We start from the raw sequence: 23330 nt of genomic DNA on the forward strand, positions 1-23330 counted from the left end.
GTGCCGAAGGGGGGGTTGGTCATTCATGAAGGTGATCAGGGAAGCAGTCTCCAGTGCCTAAGAAGGGGAAGCCACCTTCAGCACCCAAGAAGGAGGAGCCCTCTCCAGCTGTACATCCAGTGTGCCCCGAGCTGCTATCAGCATTTCCACTGCCAGCATCACTACTGCCGGAGTACAGCCAAGCTTATATTAAAGCACAGAAATGCATAGTATAAGTATGCAGAAAAGCAAGGGGAATTATTGTGGGAATTATTGTGCAAATGCAATATTGTAAAGCTATTTTTTAGACATGTGTATTACAGGAGAGTTTAAAGAATAAATTGACATTCTGTATGGTCAGGATACTGTCAAACCACTAGAGACAAGGAGTGAAGAAGTTAAAGAATAAATACTTGGCACTAAGTGAATAATAAGTCTGACATTGGAAGTCTTCATTGCAGGGAGGTTTGAAGGTTGGTCTAGCTGTCGGTAGCAGAAGGAAAGAAAGGGTTAACGTTCAGTAGATGAAAACAAGGCTGGGTAATTGATGAGTCAATGCAACATTCTTGTTGAACTGCACTGTTTACAATTATGTACTCACTGGGGCAAGATCTCAGTTTCATTTGTTCAATGCAATTCCAAGTTTTCCACACTGTTTTGATGCTGATGTGCCTTTTTTCTTTAGGGTATACATTCATCATTCTTGCAGACTTTCTCTGGATGTGAATAGACCCATATATTCAGAGCAGCAGCTATACTAGCAGCATTCAAACTAGGGGTCCTAGATTCCATTTATTTTAATAAAAATATATAGTTTAAGCGTTAAAATAAAACCATTTTGAAAAGACGCTGTGTAACGGGGGTAGTATGTGTCCTCCTCAACGTGTGGTTTTGGGGGAAGCGTGTAGCTGCAAGGGCACTGAACATTTTAAAATAAATAGCGTTATAAATTATCGCATATATGTCTATAAATATGTCTTTGGCTTTTTTACTCTTCTTAAGTGCAATTGATACCTGTTAATCCAGTTGTGTATTTCAATCACAACTGAGAAACGCGTTAATAGTAAAATTGGTTTAATTTAAGTTTTTTTTTTTTTTTCTGTGAAACCACTAAATAGGCTTTACTTTTTCATTTAAATGCCTAAGTGACTCACCTGTATTAATTTAAATACAGTTACTCGTCATAACGATTGTAATAATGTGTGCAGCAAAACGCTTTATTTTTCATTATAGCTTTAATAAAGTTTAGTCGCTTATTAACATGTTGCAATCTTGTTTGTACGTGGATAGTAAACTGAGTTGCTTTTCTGGAAGGAGAATCCTGCCTTAACCAAAATGTCAACAGCAAGCGCATAGAAGCTGTGTGTGGTATTCTTTCTTGTCGCTTCTTTTAGTTTCTGCTGCTCAGTCAAACACTGGGAGGCCGAAACGGGAGTTGATCGCTTAGAGTCTGGAGGAAGGGCTGCCCTCATCCATGGATTTCCTGAGGTTTACCCCTAGAAAATAAAATAAAAATGTGAGTTGGGGTTTTTCCTTACCTGAGTGCTGAGCAGTTCGTATTTAGTTCTGCGGGGTGAGTGGCCGGGTTGGAAAGACTGGGCTCTCTCCCCTGGCGCAGTCATGCTATGGAGAATGGGCCATGTTTCAGCTGTTGATTTTCATGAAATTCAATTTTTGGGGGTTAGGTGGCAGAGTGCCACTGTGGAGCGCGTTCACTATTTATTATTATTCAATCATGGTTTGGCGGCTTCGACTCTTTTTGGGGGAAATGGCCCATAGCCACTTCCTATCTGCAGCACTGGGATGCATGTAACATTTCATGTATTTCCAGCCGGCCTCGCGCATTTAGCTGTAGGGCACCCACAGACTAGACCTCCAGCCAAATTGATCTTTCACTTGGGCCCTGAGCGCCCTTCTCAGTTCATAAATCATCTGCAATTGCAATCACAATCATCACTCATTCATTGCCATTCATTTATAGTGGAATCTTCATGCTGAAAAATGAAAGCTATGACTATTTAAAAGACCATTAAGTTGTTTGACAGGAAAAAAATAATAAATTAAATCAAATAAATTACTTATAAAGATAATCGGTTACTATATATATATATTCATAGTATATATATATAATATCATATATATATATATATATATATATATATATATATAATATATATATTTATTTATTTATTTATTATTTTGGTTGATTTATTTATTATTTATATTAATGGCTTTTATATATATAGAAATATATATAATTATATCGCCTATATATATATATATATATATATATATATATATATATATATATAAAACAGTGAAGCAATATGAAAAAATAATAACACTGGCGGTACGATAGTGGCCTCTTGATTAGAGGGCGAACATTAATTGCATTATTACAGAAATGTTATGCAGTCTAATTATTCAAACAGTGCTAGAATCCAAATCGCTAATTTATCCTATTTACTGTATATAAGCGAAGAACAAACTAGTAATGTTCATAGCAAACTGACTTTATTCCAAATACAGTATCATGTTAATTCAAATAATCAATATTCTGTTTAAAATAAATAATAATAATAATAATAATAATAATAATAATAATAATAATAATAATAATAATAATAATAATAATAATAATTTACTAATAGCAATAGCTTGTACTTATCTGGGCACTAGCAGTACATTTTACTTTATATTCCCCAAAGCAGTGGCGTGTTGCTTATCTTATTAGACTGAAATTTTTTTTACAGTAATGGCATGTTGCTCCCTTTGTAGAATTAGATCGGGGATATCAAAAGAGAAACACATGAACTGCTCAAACATTTTGTAGTTAGCTTTCATATATCCATGGCTGACAGGCTGCAGTGCTATCGAAGGAATGGTTTTGTATCTGAATATCTACTGCGGTGTGCTGACATCCCAGCATGCACATGTTGTAAACAGCTGTGTACTGTTTGACTTAAATGTTCGTTCATCATTATGTATTATTATATATTATTTTTGGTTCCCATGTGAAACCAAACGCTAATAACATATCACAATGACATTTCCAAATATTGATTTATCATAATCCCCAAGATTAATCATGTTTGGTGTTGATTCTTTTGGATTAAAGTTTACACATTGTAGATATAATCATGTTAGCCAGCACAGTGTTTCTTTAATGCTGTATTTATCTCATCATCTCATTGTGTTGTCAGATGTTGTTTTGTGCATAGAAAATGAGATAACTATGATTCTTAAGTTAAAAGATGACACCTATACTTGTTTTGTATACAGCTATGGGCAAAGGTGTTTCATTGCCCACTGGAATTAACACATTTTGCTTCATAAAGTCGAATGAAACCTGCTGAATAATGTTACGTTAACATTTTGAATTAGATACAGCTTTGTGGTTTTCCATATGCTTTAAAAAAATCTGGCACCAATTTAATTAGGTACACCTGCCTGTAATTAGCAGGCAAGTATTGAAACCAGTCTAAAACTGGATACTGGGTCTGTGTTAAGGCTACAGCTTGAGAGGAGGAAGCCTGTGTGCCAGACCTGGTAATGGTATTTAATACTTGGGAAGGTGTTGGTTGATCACCGATAAACGACGTTGCTGTAAAGGTAGTAGTTTAGAACTTGGTAAAAGTTTAGTTAGAACTCTATGGAACTCCTTTATAAATTAATGCAGATACACAGGCACCGCCTTGTTTTACACCATATCTAAGGCAGTGAAGAAGGTCCCGGAAAAATGGTAAAGTAACCTTGACTGTGCCACAAATGTTCACCCAGTGTAGTTTTTGAGCAAGTAAACTTGATAAACTATTCTCTCACATTCCCCTGGCTGATAAGGAGTATATATTTGTTGTATCATTAAATGGCAGTAAACAATAAAGATATTTGAAAAAAAATATTGGAAAAGAAAATTGTGACTCTGATGGGGTTTCACAACCTTGGGAAGTATGACACAGTTGCAAGCAAAGTAGAAAATATATAACCATATACAGAAAAAAGAAAACAGAAAGAAGTCTGACTCATTACATTATGCAACACAATCAATACTGTATATAGTATGAACAGGACTAGTGTCTTTGGTTGTTATCATCAAATAAATGTGATCATCGCAGTACAGTGCATCATTTAATCCTGTAAATCACTGGTACTTTACAGTAAAGCACATCGTCCCTAAAAGCAGCATGATCCATATAGTACCATACCTAATAAGGATCCTGATCGCAGGAAATCTTAAGAGCCTTGAAACAAGAGTTTCAAATAGGTTTCAAAGAGGTGCCACGCTATCATAAGAAGGAATACTGCAATAATGGTGGAGCACTAGAGGAACAAGAGACATTACATTATACAACTAAGCACTCTCTGCCTTTGTGCGGATTAATCTGCTTTATAATGTCATTTTCATTTATGTTTCGAATAAGTGGTCAATCAAGCAAAATGATCATGCGCTCAACCTGGTGGCCAAAAAAACAATGAGGACCACTGGTATAGCCAGAGGATAGTTCTAATAAGATATCTGAAGCTGGTATCTATGGTAATGGTGGATATAATTACAAGGCTGCTGGTTCATTTTCCCATAAAGATCTTAGGATACCACAGTTTATTAAATGTAATATTAGGATATTGTCACAATTCAAGTGTTGCTTTCCATCCTTTTAAGGGGATAATAAGAAGATATAAATGCAAATGCAAACCATTTCCATTCCCTATTAAACTTATTTAAATAAAATATGAATGGATTAATTGGAAAAACACAATCATCCAGTGATTACTGTATAATTACCAAAGCATGGCATTGCAGTTTCCAAATACGTGCTCATTAATAATGTCATTGAAATTGTTATCCTGGTGAACATGAAGCAAAATCGGACAGTGAGAAAACCGTGAATGGTATTTCCAGAGAATTACAGCAATAGAGCTCGGCTCATGAACCGAGCTGACTATTAATCTTTCATAGATTTGGCTCATAAACTTATTTAATGAAATATTAAAGAGCTTTCAGGCAGGTGCGCGTGACGTTTTATGAGCACCCTTTACAGTTCTCCAATCATCTGCTACAGTTGAGCAGGCATGGCCTTTAATGGGATTTGAAGAAGTGTTTAAGTAGAGATGGACAGTTTTATATGTGCTTTAAAGAACATATCTTCAAATGTTCCTCATTTTATTACAGTTGTTTGCTTGTTATGATGTTGTAATTATGTTGAGTGGGGCTCTTATTAGAATCACACCAATGTCAAGGTGCTTTGACTGTGAGTTCAGGTGCTTTGACTATGAGTTCAAGTGTTAACATGCTTTGACAATGAGTTCAGGTGTTCAGATGCTTTGACTATGAGTTCAGGTGTTCAGGTGCTTTGACTGTGAGTTCAGCTGTCAAGTTGCTATGATTATGAGTTCAGGTGTTCAGTTCAGGTGAGTTCAGGTGTTCAGGTGCTTTGACTATGAGTTCAGGTGTTCAGGTGCTTTGACTATGAGTTCAGGTGTCAAGGTGCTTTGACTATGAGTTCAGGTGTTCAGGTGCTTTGACTATGAGTTCAGGTGTTAACATGCTTTGACTATGAGTTCAGGCATTCAGTTGCTTTGACTATGAGTTCAGGTGTTCTGGTGCTTTGACTATTTAAATTACACTATGTAACACAATTTTTGTTCCTGGGTAGTAAGTGTTATTTCTTAATTGCTTATGCCTCAAAAGTATAGAAAATGGCTATTATTGGGGAATAATAGCCATTTTCTATACTTTTGAGGCATAAGCAATTAGGAAATAACACTTACTACCCAGGAACAAAAAAAAAAAAAAAAAAAAAAAATTGAGGGTGTGATGATGGGTTTCAAGTTAATGCTTCTTAACACTGCAGTACTCTATCTTCACTTCATTGTAAACTACTGTCATCAGCCAACTCCTGCAATAAGCCTGGAGTGCTGAGGAGGGTTACTAATATTGTAATGACCGTGTACAACAGAGCGGTTTCCTAATTCAAACATAAGCATGTTCACTGTGAAAAGTGTTTAAGTGCTTTCGGGTTATATCTACTGTATATATAACCCAAGTGGTGCTGCATCGATTATTTCACAGTGGCCACTTAACATCTACTCTCAAATAGATGTTGTAATGCAACTAACCGTCCAGGTAAAGAGAAGTCATTAAACAAATCATGAAGTTCACATATCTTTTATATATTCAATTGAATTGCAAGATAATCAAACGTGTACCTTTAAAGTATAAAGATAAGGGTTTCAGTACATAAATAACATAAAATATGGCCATGTATAAAAATGAATTAAAAAAATCACACAGTCCATTATTGGCACCACTTTAACAACATGAGTGCTCAACAATACAAATAGAAGACTGTGTTTTCAATTGGCACTCCTCTGAGTTTGTGTAGGAGAGAATCCAGGCTGTCTTGGTACACAGTGATGTACTGCAGTGTAGAGAACTCAGGACCTTGCAGGTTCCAGGCAATCCTCTGCACTTAGCTGATCTAGCAATAACAAGATTAAACCCCAAACTAATCTCAGCCCTCTCTGCTACCCTCAAGTCTAATATAAAGGATTGTATCTAACATTACAGACATGCACACTAGGATGGCAGCAGACATCTTGGTTCTGATTCTATATTGGACAGCGCATTGTCTTAAGGCTCTTAAAGGTAAATGCCTATTAAAATATGTCTGCCAGCTCATAATCAATAATGTATTATTTTGTAATAAGACAACTGTCTTAATACTTTGAACCCTTTGTTAATAAAGTAATGCCTTAACACAAGGTATAGTTGTATATCGGTTACACTACTGTACTTATGCTAAGGTTGGGGCAGAAATGACAATAGCATTAAAGTAGGTAAACAGTATAGTAAACATTGGAGACCTTTTTCAAATCACAATGTCTCATTAATCTTTTTTTTTTTTTTTTTCTTGGCACATACTGTAAGTAGCCATCATTGTTAGGGACCACGATCCCTCTGTTGCTGACAGTGTAACAGGGCCGACACGTGAACCTGTTGCCATGACCACCACAAGTGAGTGTCTTAACTACTATGCAAAACCTCATGTCATCACACACCACTGTCCCTTACAATAGCTTGCTTATTCAGAAGTTCCTTTCTGTAATACAATTAATCATGTAAAAAAGAGCCAGTGACTGACACCCATTAGTAATTTGCAGACTTTCTGATGAATACCGAGTTAAATAAATGAAATTGCTACTGAGTAGGTTTTGTTTAGCAGTTCTCACTGAATAAAAACACCCAGCTCCCAAGAAATCCCATAGGAGTTTCTTTCTGTAATGTTTGTGTTGTTGACTAAACTTGTCATCTGTTTCTAACAAAAGCCTTAATGAAAAACAGAACAAAATGTTTGCGAGTCAAGGTAGCTGCCTGATAACAGTAAAAGGAAAGGATGACAAATCCTTGGTCTGTTACAATTTGTGTATTACATTAAAATGTTCTTTTGGAAGACTAGCAATCCACAGTGGTACAGCTCTACAGTGAGGCCCAGATTTAAAAAAAAACACTGTGCATGTTTTTCGACCGGAAAACAGGCCCTCAAGGTTCTGAATTCTTGGATGGGATTTATAAAACACACGCAATGGCATAAACACACAATTAATACATGATTTGTTGGGGCAATGTCTCTGTGTGCTATAGCCCTTGATGCATATGTCATTTTGTATATGCATATGTAATTCTGGGGCGTTTCTGAACGAAACCACTAAAATTGGGAGGAGATTTTGCAAATGAGGTCTATTAAATATTCCGTCTAATTTATTAACGCTGTCGGTAATTGTGGGCCTCATATTTGCGTGATTATTTAAAAAACTCTGAAAAGCAGGCATTCATTTGCTGCAGTCAAAAAGTAGGCTATACAAAATGCAAGATGATGTAGAAGACTTGTCTGCAGCAAGAAGACATCGTTTTCAAGGACATAGAAACATTTAATAACATTTTGCAAAGAGCTAATTTTTTAACCCTTCTGATCAAGTCAGTTTGTAAATTACAGTTTACAATACCAGTACCGCATTGTTTTGTAAACTCCAAATTTCAATACATGTTTCATAGCTTACATGACAAAACAGAAAGTCTGGAAATAGAGAATATAGAATCCATGTAAAAAATGTTCTTAGAAGCACCTAAAAGGTCTCCCCACAGTGGCAAAGCAAGGTTCTAATGAAAGCCTTTACTTCTTAGAGTGTAGGCATTATTAAAAGAACGGTGGAGGAGATTATGAAAAGAAGAATGTATTTTTTGGTATTTAACAATACTGTTTCAGGAAAGATTGTTAAATTCAAGTTGGAAAGAAAATAGTAAAAAAAAAAAAAAAAAAAGAGGGAAAGATGACGCAGTTAGTTTGTAGCTACAGTAAATATAGATATACCATACAGATATGCTTTAAAATCATACACACAGCAAGAAATACAGACAAACATAAAAAATATGAGTTGTAATTGAATAAGACTTTATGAAGATATAAATCAGTTAAACTGAAGACTGTTCTTATGATTCAGAAATGTCTTCAAGACCTCATCTTGAATACTGTGATCATTTCTGGTCACCTCACTACAAAAAGGATATTGCTGCTCTAGAAAGAGTGCAAAGAAGAGCGACCATAATTATTCCGGGTTTAAAAGGCATGTCATATGCAGACAGGCTTAAAGAACTCAATCTATTCAGTCTTGAACAAAGAAGACTACGTGGCAACCTGATTCAAGTATTCAAAATTCTAAAAGGTATTGACAATGTCGACCCAAGTGACTTTTTCGACCTGAAAAAAGAAACAAGGGGTCACAAATGGAGATTAGACAAACGGGCATTCAGAACAGAAAATAGGAGGCACTTGTTTACACAGAGAATTGCGAGGGTCTGGAACCAACTCCCCAGTAATGTTATTGAAGCTGACACCATGGGATCCTTCAAAAAGCTGCTTGATGAGATTTTGGGATCAATAAGTGTTGGCAGGTGCTGAACAATACTGTACAGGACCGGTTAGAAATTAAAGTTACTGAAGTAGCGCATAGAGAAATTAAACACGCCGAAACCTATTTACCTCTGTACCCTGCTGTATGTACTGTACTTATTTCCTTTACACAACTAAAATATACATAGACTCAAACAAACGTTTTCTGCGATATTCTTAAATTAAGTTAAAGCACTGAAAGCATGTAGGGAAGCATGGTTAGGGTGCAGTGTACCATGTTAAACTTCCATATGAAGAAACAAGCTTAGTTTTATTCATGCTTTCCGTTTTTGGGGTTCCTTTCTTTTAGATTATGTATTGGTTTGTTTGCACTGTGTCCGGGGTCTGTTTGCGCTACACTATTACAGTGTACTGTTTACTTTCCTTCTGGAAGTTCTAAATCTTGATTTCGGCACTGAGAATCTGTTTATAATGAGATGCAAACTGAGATCTCTCTTATAAAATGAGCAGTGCTTGTAAACTTGTAATGTAATTAAGGTAGTTGTTCATGAAAAATAACTGTTTAATCATCACGCGCAGACATTCTACAGAGGACTATGAATTTGCAATGTTTACAAACAGGTAAGCAATATTATTACATGGAGCCCTATATCTTTTATATATTCACATTTCTAACAGAGACACTATTTTACTGACTTCACCACAAAAGAAAAAAATAAACATGAAAAGTTTAAAATAAGAGGAGGCCATTAAAGGATCCCAATGCTTCAGAAGCAACAATGTGGCTTGGTCACCCATCCCATACACTCACCACTCTGTGTAAACAAACCATCTACGCTGTGCTGGAAATAGTGATGAGGGTTAGCTTGTAAATGACTGTTGCGAGAGTGACACTTCTAAGAAGTTAAGTGGACTGTCTCCTTACCTTCCCAAGTGCAATAATGTCTTGTTTTTATATTTTTATAGTACAATATTATAAGTTAACATGTGCAGGGTGTTTCATATGGTCTGCATCTTGGTATTTGGGCTGCTCATACTTTGTGAAATGATGCAGCTTATAATAAGAGACACCTGAATAGGATGTATTAACTTATTTTATATATAATAGGCAGGAACAGCTATTAAACATTAGAGACAAATGCAACTTTTGAACTGAGTTGTAAGTGAGTCCACCTAAGCTCTAAACTTGCATTTGACAAAGCCTTAACAGTGACTATTTTATTCCTGATACATGAGTGTTCTAAGTAGCGTTTAACGTGGCGTAATATAGTCAAAGCATATCTTACCTATACTTGCTTTCAACACTTTTGGCTATGTAACATTGCACCTGCCTTTTTTGTTGCCTCTCCACATTGTTGATATGCTGTTAAAGTCAAGTCCACTATAACCTCAAGGTCCTTTGGAGTTCAATATGTTTTACTCAGAACTTTTTCAAATCCCATGTCCTCAACAGACATAGGGTAGCATCCCTGGATAACTACAAATCTGTGCCAAGGTTCTGCTTTATTTTTATCAGTTCACAGACCTATTTGAAAAAGAAAAAGTAAAACTCCTGCATGCAGAGTTAAAAAGCAGCACAGAATAATAAACAGCTGATACATGTTCAAGAGTACCTTGAAATCCCAATCACTGACCACCAGATGCTTTCCAATCTCAAAATCTAACTGGCCTTTGCCTGGTTAAAATCAGAGCCTTCTAGACTGAAGGCAGCTGGTTCGATGAAAATTTGCAGTCAGAGCATGCAGTCTGTAAAGTTCCAAACTACCCTGGAGAAAGGATTTCTTAGGATTTCAAGCTATGTAAAGTGTGATGTGTTACTTTCAGTTATGATCCTCCGTGTGGGTAGCTACAAACGTAGAGCTGTATTTTAAGTCACAGCTGCAGCTTCTCTCCAGATATAAGACTATTTGAAATAATACCATAGTCATAGATTACCAGATCTACTCTTGTCAGTACCCCTCTGGGTGAGAACCCTGAAACAAGAATGCAGGTGTGTTTTATTTAGCATTATAAGCTCTGTCACAACTTTCACAGAAGAAGCACACATTACTACCAGCGTCCTGGATTAAGAGAGTCCAGTTCTGGCTGGATTTCTAACTGTTTAAGCTGCCTGATGTCTAATTATTCAATGTCTAAAATGATTAAAGGCTGGCCCAAAAAATATGAGCCTGGCAAATTATGAGGGCTTGGGGCTTTAGGAAATGCATGTCCAAATGGTGGAGACGAAGGCGTAGAGAGCATGGATTTATTTTCTTTGTTTACATATGACAAAGTTATGAAAGAGTGGAGATCCTTTTGTGGTGTATACAATTTTTATCTTTTATTTACACATTGTACAAGTGACAGCGCATTTCATCTTTTTAAATGTGTTTTATAATTTTATTCCGAACAGAATATGGTTTAAGGATTTGTCTGCTTATCTCCAGTACAATGTCATTATTGTTGTTTATGGTTTGTAGGGTTAAGGGAGTGTGTTTATTTTAACTTTTGATTCCTTGATTTGTGTCTGGGAAAGCGTACATTCTCTATATTTATTTGTTAGGTTGGTTAAAAAGGGTCTCATTTGCTTTTTGTCTGGTCTGGTGATAATCCACCGATTTAATTTATCCTTTCATATTTTTTGTGTTAATGACACAAATAGAGGTTGTGTACATGTTGCCCAATGTGGAATTGTGCTAATTACACAGTTATTACTGTTACTTGGTAATGTTACCCCATAATTACATGGTAAATCCAATTACACAGTACATATCTCTTCATATTAAAAACACTACTAAATATTAGTAAAGGACCCTTTATACAGGAAGAAAATAAAGGAGGAAATATGCAAAATTACTGACTGGTGAAATATCCAGGGTGTAATGTAGTTGCCATATAATGCTAAATGATACCTATCGGTTACAAAATGACATGCATATAATACATAGTGTATAATGTGTAAAATGAATGGTTACCAAAATAAAATTTTATGAAATGTATTAAAACAGATTCACCCATAATGAAAGGGCAGGGCGCTCTGTTTGACAAACTCTTTCTAGACACCGCTTATCCTCATCCAGAACATGTCAAGGAATACAGGTGCTCACAGGTTCCATACTCTCACTGAGTAATATTCACAACTTCACCTCCAATTATTCTGTCTGTATTTCTCCCTGAATATAAACATCCCTGGACCATGAAGAAAGTAGGAAAAGAAGCTGGTATCCCTGGCTTTCTGGGATTCCTGGACTACGTCAGTGTGATCTAGCAGCAGATTCAGTCTGCAAAAAAGCAGAAGGAGCTCCATGTAACTTTCAGGTTAAATAATGATATAGTTCATTGCTTAGTATTATGTTTTCCATGACATGAGAGTAGCTGTTATGTACTTCATGCTAATATTGGACTCGCTTTCGCCAGGATACATTGAGAAGTAGTGGTGGGGACCAACCAAGACGCAATGTAACGCTGGCTACATGGATCAGCCATTGTGGCTTCCCTATCGCCTCATCATGGCAACCATCTGAAATGGGCTTGGTGGGGCACTTTGCAGGGGTGGGCACTTCCCGTCTTCGCTGTATTGTTGACTAGCCCACGCCAGCTCAGGCAGGCTCAACAGTGGCGTCCCAGCAATGGCCTCCCGTCCATCCCCAACCCAACCCAGCCTAGTTTACTTACATTAGCCATCAATTAATTTGTACTGATGTTAACTCTGTCACTTTCCTTAGCCATACATTCCTTTTCATGTATACTAGTATTATGGCTCTTCAATAGATACATTGAAATCCTTTATGCCACGATGGTGAGGAATAGCTTCCCCTCCACATCTAACAGGGCAATTGGATGGAATTGGCAGATGCTGGTAGATTACTTTTATTTGGGGATAAAGACCTCTCCTGCTCTGCACTATGCCCATGGGACTACCTGTTTTACCCTATGACAGAGACAGAATGATTCTTGATGATAAATCTCCCTTCCCACCTATGAGGGCGCTGTATATATGGAACAGAGTGCCCTAGACTGGATGGCTAGACAATTCATTCCCAGGTTTAGAAGGAAGTCGGTCATCTAGAAAGGGGGTGGAGCTACAATACACTAAATCATCGACCCAGAAGGGAAACGACATGGAAGCTGCAGATTGGAGGAGCGGTTGCACCAGTTAACCAAGGGGTCATGATTGATGGTACAAGAGGGGGCGTAGCGAAGTGATCTGTTCCTTTGTACGGATAAAGCTGAACCGAAAGGATAACATGTATTTTAAATAGCAAATGTTTTGTTTGTTTTTGTCGTGTCTAAGAAACCACTGTGTTTGTTGTTATTAGACGGCTGAACACGATCCGGGGCTGTCGCCAAGGGCCAGCACTTATCCGGACATCACTGCACTATTGTTCATGCTAAACTGTATTTGCACCGCAAGCACGAAATCACTCACTGTGGATTTGAGTTTGTGTTTTGTGTTACGTGTGGGTGTTAAGGATCGGTACTGTTATTATTTCGGGACCAACCCATGGATTACAACAAAGCAATACACGCCGCTGTATTGCCTTTTATCATTGTTATTATTCACTTCCGTTTGTCATCAGACTTTTGGATTGTACAACTAACATTCCTGCACCTGCACACTGTTAACCAGTTTGCCACATAACTACACTACCTTCATTAACCTTTACACGATTCTTAGAACCCCAGGTGCACTCTTGTAAACTTGGTGTGGTACACCTTTGGGCACATGCGATGATGAAGGTCTTGCTTTCTTTATGGCTTGCTCCTCCTCCTTCCACTTAGGAACAGTCCTTCATTTGGTATTCTGATGGATTAATAGGTAGAATATCAGAGGGAGACGACATAGGCTCCCCTTTTCTTGGTGCATCTCTTCATGATATCTATCCAACTCTGGCTTTGTTACTGTAAGTATACCATTGTTTTAGCCGGTGAATAAGTTCTTCATGAATTTGAACGGGTCTTTGTAAAAGATGGTTCTTACGTGTTCGCTTCTTTCATGCTCCGCTTTAAGCAACTTCCCAATCTTCTGATTTAGCTCATTTTGCAGAAGACTGAGGGTCTTTTGTTCATTGGTGTCATCACTAGCTGTGCACGTATTGGAAAAACTCTCCTCTATAACAGGGGTGCTGACATCCTCTGAATTTTGGGGTGCACCCATGTCGCTGGATTTCACTTGACTGACTTTGTAAAAAGTACTGATCAATGTTAGGCCCAGCCCCTTCTCCCTCAAGCATCTCTTTCTCCCTTGATGATTCTTCAGCTCTGATCATTGTCACATTGGTTCAGCCACAGGTCCAAAACAGGAGTGCCACTATATATACAGTATAAAGGAGCTGCTGGGAATTACAAGAAAATAACTAGAGATGGGTCCTATGGCATTACAACAAATGAATTCATCACATGTAAAATGACACACGTTTTTTGTAGAATAATAACCTGTACATAATATTGGGTTGGACCCATTTGCCTTGATCATGGCCTTCACAAGATATACCTAAGACTCCACAAGGTGTTGTAAAGTGTTTTGAGGGTAAACGGAGCAACCACCCGGTTATAGTTAGACTCTTGCAAATGTACAGGCAATACAGTTAGGTTTTGTTTTGTTTGTTTTGTAAAGAGAATAAATAAACAGGCACCACCCTGTTTTCATTTCAGACGTTGTTGGAATGCATTATTTTCAACATATAACAGGACTTGTGAAGCTGACTGCATAAAACATTGCAGACCAGTAGCCAACTCATTACATATAGGACCAGAAGTGGAGCTTCTGATCCAAACATGGAAGACATTCTAACGGCTTTGTTGCAGGCCACAACGATCCAACAACAAGCCACTGCAGCCTTACAGGAAAACAATAGAGTTCTTTCTGAATGAGCGGTGCAGGATTGACAAGAATGGAAGAGTCTGTTTACCCACTGAGCACCAAGGGATGGGCAATGGAACCAGCACCGGAGTCTCGTCAACCAGTTTGGGCAAGCTACGTCCTTCAGAAAATGACCTACACAGACGACGTGGAAGCTTACCTCTTGGCCTTTGAGAAAACAGCTGAGTGGAAATCCTGGCCAGCAGCACAGTGGGCTGGCATCATTGCACCATTCCTGACTGGAGAAGCCCAGAAGGCATACACAGATCTCGACCCAAGGCGGCCGGCAACTACTCTCAGCTGGAAAAGGAAATATTGGAGAGAGCTGGAATCATGCAGGCGGTGAGAGCCCAGCGGTACCATACCTGGAGGTATGCAGAAAGAAAACCACCCGGTCGCAGCTGTTTGATCTTATTCTATCTTATCTAGCCTGACGGTGGCTGCTGCCCGAGATCAGTAGTGGTGCACTGGTTGTGGAGATACTGGTTCTGGATCATTTCTTGAGGGGCTGGCCTCCTACCTTGAAGAAGTGAGTGGCACAGGATGACCCTCAAAATACTGACAATCTGATTGGGCTGGTTGAGAGACAATTAACAGCACTGGACATTACCCAGAATTCTTTCCGACCGTCGAAGAGCTTGGCGACCCTCAGGCCCAACTTTGCAGAATACGGGAGTAACCGATAAGACTGATCTGGGCAAGGGGGTGCTGAAGAGAGGTTGAAAACCATACCTTGGGGTCGGGTAAATGAGAAACAGGCCAGACGGTGGTATACATACTATAAGAGCCCCGATATTCAATGTTTAATTGTTTGGGTGTCACAAAGACGGCTGCAGTGGGTGACGTCAGACCAGAACCAGGAACCAACAAATAAACAACAGAGAGGTGGAGTTTGGTAAAGTTGAGAGATTGTTTTCGCTCAGAATTTAATAATTAAACAAAGCAGAAAATAAAAGGTTGCAAGACAAACAAAACACAGGACAAGGCACTGGCAGCCAAAAACAAGAGACAAACGAAACAAACTATACAGACAAACACGATGAGCTGCTATTATAATTACTATTACCTCCGTCTCCAATCCCGTTCTCCACTCACCGAACACACAAGCCAGAGTGAGTGAAAACATACAAGCAGCTGTGCTGAGACTCGATTGTTAATCAATTATTCAATTGGAGTCTCAGTACAACTGCACGTGAATTAAAAAAGTGCAATTCCCCGTGCTCGCACATTATTAGATTTTACCTGCACATGAAGTGCTGTGCAATCCTCGTGCCTAAATACAAATACACATTTTGAACACTCGTGCACATACCCCATATTACATCCCGTGTACCAATGACTATACACCAACATTAACCCTACACGCAACATACAACACCGAAATACACAAAGGGCGGGGCAACATTGCCACATTGGGTTTGGGGAATATTGCTAGATACTGTCCAGAAAAGAGTGAATTTGAGGTCATGGATTGTCACCTGGTTACCACAGTGAATAATTTGTTTACAGCGCTGACTAAAGCGGAGTATATAATCCCAGTGAAAGTAGAGGGTAAAAATACTGTGGCTTTATTGGATTCGGGATGTGGTCAGAGTTTGGTCTCGGCTGACTTACTGGGTAACCTAAAAAAGTATGTTAAGTCAGAAGTAATGATAATCTGTATCCACAGAGATGTGAAACAGTTTTGTGTAACCTATGATAAGTGTCAGACCAGAAACCCAAGCAAGCTACTTTAATTCCATTACCGATAACCTAGTATGTTATTTTCCACATATAACAGGACTTGTGATGCTGACCGAATAAAACATTTCAGACAGTAGCAATTCATTATATATATATATATATATATATATATATATATATATATATATATATATATATAGATAGATAGATAGATAGATAGATAGATAGATAGATAGATAGATAGATATAGAGAACTGATGCTGTTTTGAAGGCAAAGGATGGTCACACCAAATATGGATTTGATTTAGATTTTTCTTCTGTTCACTCACTTTCCATTTAGTTAATTGATAAATCTAATCTATTAACATGTCTATTTTTGAAAATATTCTTACTTTACAGCATTTTTTCACACCTGCCTAAAACTTATGCACAGTATTGTATATATATACACACACACACACACACACACACATATATATATATATATATATATATATATATATATATATATATATATATATATATATATATATATATATATATTTTGACTTGTCTTATTTGTAAAAGATATCTAGATGCGATTGTGGAGACAAACTTTTGAATGCAGGGCAAAAAGATGGATACCAGTAATGGTCAATGTATTTTCACATTACAGAAATGTCTTGATTAGCGCCCGAATACTTGGAATGAAGGGGGCATTCTGAAGTTACACTGCCCGTGATGAAGTCCATTACTCTAACATTCCCTTATCCAGTAGTGTACTACCACAAAAAGCGTATCATCCTGGCCACCTGGCCTTGTGTTCTTATGAAATACCCACAGGAAGCTTGGCAAGCATTTTGGGATTCCTCTCATCTGTAGAATATGTATTTTGTTTACCACGTGTCAGAAATTAATGCTCCAGTGCCAAGAAAAAAATATGCTTTCGAAGCATTCATAATAAAACAGTAAATAAGATATTTTTCTAATGAGTGTAACATTTCAACAGAGAAGGGGAGGGGGAAACAACAACCCTGAGGATAGTCAGTTCCTTAATAAGCTCTTGTTCAGGGGGGAAACAAGATCCTCCGTATGTGCTATGTAGCCATTGTCTGTTTTTTATGAATTGTACAGCTTATAGCTTCTGACAAATCGTAAATCAGTTCTTCTGAGTTTGCAAGGCTCCCAGAATATTTGTAATCTGTAATATTTACGCATGTTAAAGACTGTGAATATCTCATGAAGGTGCTGTCACATACAGAAGAAGAAGAAGAAGAAGAAGAAGAAGAAGAAGAAGAAGAAGAAGAAGAAGAAGAAGAAGAAGAAGAATTTTGTAGTCTTAAAGCCAGTATTTGTAAATAACAGTTAATCTAATAAACACCATTACAATTTCATGATGCCATATCTCTAGTTAAAATACTAAAGGGAAGAAAGGCCTGGGCTCATGCAGGGTTGGCAGTACTTTAACATGTGGATTATTGTAAAGCAGTAGGTCTCTTGCCAAACTCTCTATTGAAGATGTTTTAACATTGACTGTGGTCCTTTATAAAATGGTGATTTGGATACATAGTTGTACAGCTAAGTACCCATTTATATGCCCAGCCCTACTTAGCAGTGAGCCAGGCCTCTTGTAGTGACAACTCCAGTGTGTGTTATTATTATAACAATGTGTTGGTTTTGATACTCAAGGGTGCATTCTATTCTGTTATATCATGCAGATAGATTGGTCTTGTGATTTGATCCTATAGAATTTATTTTTCCTATAGAAACCTTTGTTTGTGATTTTCAACAAGGCATAAAGGATTCTGTGGCAACATACAGTGTTTCATGGGGGTGTAGAAAAAAGACTTCAAGCTGTTTTATCTTCTTTGGTACACATTGAAAATGCACACCACCAGGCTCCCTCTAAATGCATATATCAGAGCCTTGCCATTTCTCTGTGTAAGCCAGCTTATTAAATTAAGATTGAAGTTATGAAGAATGTATTAGCCTGATGGATGCAGAGCAAGGTTTGGGGAGTGATAATAGCTCTGAAAGAGGGCAGGTTGTGAAATGATTACTGGGCAGAGTTCCTGCCTGATGGATGAACAGGGCAGCGAATAAAGACATCTCCAATTTATTTTGGGATCAGATAAATGACTGTTCCTGTCGGTGTCCTTTATTCAGGTGAATGCAGCTGTCATGAAGGCTACTCCCCTGATCCTGTGCATAAACATCTTTGTGTGAGGAGCGACTGGGGAGAGAATGAAGGGTAAGGACGATGCAGTATGAGCAGCATGTTTAGATGCTCAAATACACTGGAACACATATATCATTTGGAATGCTTCTTAGTTCTGTTTTGCAAATATTAAGTTATTATGTTTTTTCTCAATATAGTCATTAAATGGCTTGAGCTTGCCTGGTGAATCCGAAGTGTTGGGACTTCCGCATTCTATCCAAATCATGTGACAATGTACAGTAACCTTTCAACTCTTCCAGCCCCATCCACTCCCTCTGTATATATGTATGTAGAGTAGGTAGGGCTAGGGGAGTGGAAAGGTCACATTGTCACATGATTTCAACGGAATGAGGAAGATTGTGGTTCTGGTACTCTTTCAGATACGCTCCAAGCAAGATCAATGCAGATGATGAACAATGATAATATCTCAATAGAGGAGCAGCATAACGCTCAGACACAAAAGGGATGGGAATGTAAACATGACATTTGAAGCTCATACATCAGTTTAGCTAAATTGCACACCAGTTCACTCCTGTACAAACCTGAGCAAGCTCTCATTTCCCTAATTATCTCCAGTTCTTTTGAACAGATGCAGTTTGAAACAAACAGTCTTGTGTGTGTTCCTTGTCCATAATGATACACACTGTATTCCAGTTTCCTTTGTGCCGAAGAGTTTTGCATTACAACCAAATCAGTGAGAAATCCATATCCTTGTGACTGTAACAGGTTACAGTCCTGGTTTTCAAGCTCTTCAATCCCTCACACTAAATTGCATTGAGCTGCTTCTGGTACTCATTGATTAGACACCATGGCTTAACCCTTTGCAGTCCATTTATTCAGTGCTTGTCAGGCACATCAGGTCCAATTTATTTTCACATGTGCTGTTTATTACAAACAGGTAAAACAGGTTTAAAAGGCATTGCATCGCAAAAGGACACTCAGTACTGCATCTCCAGCCAAGCCCCACCCCCTGTTCATTGTATTGTTTGCATACCTCTTGATAGACGTGCATACTGATAAAACCTCTCCTGATCATTCGTTATAAACCATGCTATTCAAGTCATTATTTTTTTTTTACTATAACATTTCAAAAAGCTCTGCAAATGTCTGTGATATTCTTTGAGGAATCGATGGAGAAGCAGCTATATCCTTTGTTTATGTCCGTGTTATCTCTGTAGTTGCATGGAATGCAACACTTCACCTTTGTCTTGTACATTACAACCCGTAGGGGATAATGCTGTAGTTCAAAAGAGTGGCACAATATCAACAATTCATAGTACAATACTATTAGTGACCATTACAGGTAAATCATTACAAGGGTGACAACACGAGAGGCCTAAAGTTAAGATACAGCGTAAGATTTGTGAAAGAAGCGTACAGTATATATATATATATATATATATATATATATATATATATATATATATATATATATATATATATATATATATATGCGTAGCTACACTAAATTGAAGGTTAGATCTTAGTCTGCTCCTTTGTACAGGAATTCTTGAGGAATCAGGTATCTTTCTCTTTCCCCTGTCCTTGGCAGCTGTTCACAATGTAACATATATTTCCACTTCCACTTTCTACACCTTTAGTGTTAATGGTAGCTTGGGAAAACGAGATCCTTGCAAAACACCTTGGAATTCCTTCCTCCATGTGTTAAAAGGGTGTTTCCAAGACATGCTCCTGGTTTAATTGAAAACAGAAACAGTCCCATAGATATTGTGTTAAATTATACTCTACAGTAACAGCCTACCAAATCTATATTAAAACATTTAAACATTCAGAGATATACAGTGCCGTGAAAATGTATTTGCCCCGTCTGATTTTCTGCATTTTTGCATATTTTTGACACTGAATGTTATCAGAATCTAATATTAGATAAAAGGGACTCTGAGTGAACAAATAACATAACATTTTGATACTTATTTTATTTATTTATTAAAGAAAATTATGCAACACCCAATGCCTGAGTGTGAAAAAGTAATCGTCCCTTCGACTCAATAACTGGTTACGCCACCTTTAGCAGCAATAACTGCAAACAAACATTTCCTGTAGTTATTGAGCTGTCTATCACCGTGCTGTGAGGAATTTTGGCCCACTCCTTCAAGCAGAACTGCTTCAACTCAGTGACATTTGTGGGTTTTTGAGCATAAACTGCTCGTTTCAGGTCCTGCCACAACATCTCAATGGGGTTTAGGTCTAGATTTGACTAGGCCATTCCAAAACTTTACATTTCTTGCTCTTCAGCCATTGTAATGTAGACTTGCTTGTGTATTTCGGATCATTGTCCTGCTGCATAATTCAGCTGCGCTTCAGCTATAGCTCACGGACGGATGGCCTGATATTCTCTTCAGGATCATCCAGGTGCTTTTTGGTAAACTTGAGCCGAGCATTCATGTTCTTCTTAGTGAGCAATGGTTTCCGCCTTGCTACTCTGCCATGAAACCCATTTTTTTACAATTTGGACTGTATGGCTCTGACTGTGGTTTGGTGGAGCCCCAGAGCCTTAGAAATAGCTTTGTAACCCTTTCCAGACTAATAGGCATCAACAACTTTTTCCGGAGGTCTTCAGGAATTTCTTTTGATCGTGGCATGATGTGCCTCTAGAACCTGTGTGCTGAAAACTTCACTCTGAGGGTAAGGGCCAAAGATAGTCAGATTTATATTGGGTAGGGCTGGCCCAAATGAAGCCTGATTGTTAACCAAAGTATTCAAACAGCTGACCCTAATTATCCCTTTAATTTGGTTGAGTTAACTAGGGGGGTGTCACAGAGATGGCCGAAGTGGGCGGCGTCAGAACCAGGAATAGGAATGAAATACACAACAGACAGGATGAAATGAGATGATGAAGACGCCTGTTGGCGCCGGTTTATTACAATATAAAAGGTTTAAACAAATACGAAAACATAAGACACGGCACTCTACGCCAAAATAAATAGACAAACAAAAACGGACTAAACTTAACAAAACGGTGCACGGACAGACATACTGACAAACATGGTGAGATGATAAATTAACAAGTATCGTGGTCCCACCTGCACGCAATAGCAATTGTAATTCTTCTACTCTCTCTCCCGTTCTCCACTCACCGAACACCCAACCCCGAGTATGTGACAACGTGCATCTATATATACTGTTGTGCTGGGATTCAATTACCTATTAATTATTCACTTGAATCCCAGCACGTGAATTAATAAAGTGCTGTTCAATCCTCGTGCCTAAATACACATATACATTTTAAACACTTGTGTTATACAGGCCCATTTATATCCCGTGTACCAATGTCTATACACCAACATTTAAACACACCACACGCAACACATAACAGATAATATACACCGGGGCGGGCACTTTGTCACAGGGGGGCAATAACTTTTTCACACCTGAAGATTGTATGTTTGATTACCTTGCACACCAAACAAATGAAAAAAGCACCAAACTTTGGTGTCATTTTTTTTTCTCTCAGACTCCCTCTATATACTATTACAACCCACAAAAAGATCTGACCAAAGTCAATGTGAAAAATGTACAAAAATGCAGAAAGTCAGACAGGGGGCAAATACCTTTTCACAGCAATGTAAGTCTTTCTTTCTTTCTTTCTTTCTTTCTTTCTTTCTTTCTTTCTTTCTTTCTTTCTTTCTTTCTTTCTTTCTTTCTTCACTGTATTGATGTGCAGTAAGGGCTCATGATATGAACTTGCCATTGTGGAGATGCCAGGCTAGTTGAATGCACCTTGCCCCATGTTTCCACTGTTCCCAGTTCATAGTATTCTTTCTGTGCAGCCCCTGGCCGTACACAACGCTGGAACGAGGTTATGACCTGGTCACGGGGGAGCAGGCTCCAGAGAAGATATTCAGGTATGGATATTGACAGGATTGCTGCTACTGTAATAAGGTTCACAGCAACACAACCTGTTGTTAGTTTGCACATCCTGATTTAGGTTGTAATATCTGTCCACAGGCACTTTTTAAGGGTAGTTTTTTGGTGAATTTGCAGGATTGTATCAGGTAGAATAGATTTCCACAGTAATTGAAATGGTATACATATCTAATGTACATAAAAAAAAAAAAAACACTTATTGCAAATCCTCACCAGAATATCTACAGTCATTTAGAATAGGGTTTAATTTCATGGTTCATCTGTGAAGGATGATGTCACCCACACTTCACAGCTCTCCAGTGCCATCAAACCTAAGTGATAAGGGTAGGAGACTAAGAGACATTAAATGAAAGGTTATTCACACTGTCTTCAAAGGTGTCAATAGTAAACAACCTTCTGAATTCTGTTAGAAAATCCACAAAGCAGGTTTCTTTGGAACAAACATGAATAAATACATACAAAATAAAAACAGTGCATATGTGTACAATTTATATGTTTAATATAGTTAACTTTTCATTAGAATCTACACTGTATAGGACACAACCTAGATTATACATGGGCTTCTGATTTTCTGTATTAACCAATAAAAAATTATAAAATACTTCTGATACAAAAGAGATCATCACTCACAGGGATCTTAAGGCATACTGTTCATGTGGCTGCAACATTTAGAGCTATATAGTTTTTCTTGTCTGTTTTTTTTAAATGGCTGTAGAATATGATATATTGTGCTGTGAGATTCATGTTGAGATCCACCTCATAAGTGGGCTTTCTTTTCAATCTGCCTTACAATGAGGTGGAAATCAACTTACCAGCACCCTATTGTATACTA

General features: G+C 37.9%; 1 protein-coding gene across 3 annotated transcripts in view; it reads left to right on the top strand.

The window, feature by feature from the left end:
* LOC121303517 (astrotactin-2-like) overlaps positions 1-23330 on the top strand; it is a 615708-nt gene that overhangs the window by 236810 nt on the left and 355568 nt on the right. For all 3 annotated transcript variants that reach the window (XM_041234251.1, XM_041234250.1, XM_041234252.1), the window contains 2 exons: positions 18559-18643; positions 22402-22476. In XM_041234251.1, the coding sequence (XP_041090185.1) occupies positions 18559-18643; positions 22402-22476 (160 nt within the window). The remainder of the gene's footprint in view (positions 1-18558; positions 18644-22401; positions 22477-23330) is intronic.

This window comes from Polyodon spathula, chromosome 33, assembly GCF_017654505.1.
Source record: "Polyodon spathula isolate WHYD16114869_AA chromosome 33, ASM1765450v1, whole genome shotgun sequence".
Lineage (NCBI taxonomy): Eukaryota > Metazoa > Chordata > Actinopteri > Acipenseriformes > Polyodontidae > Polyodon > Polyodon spathula.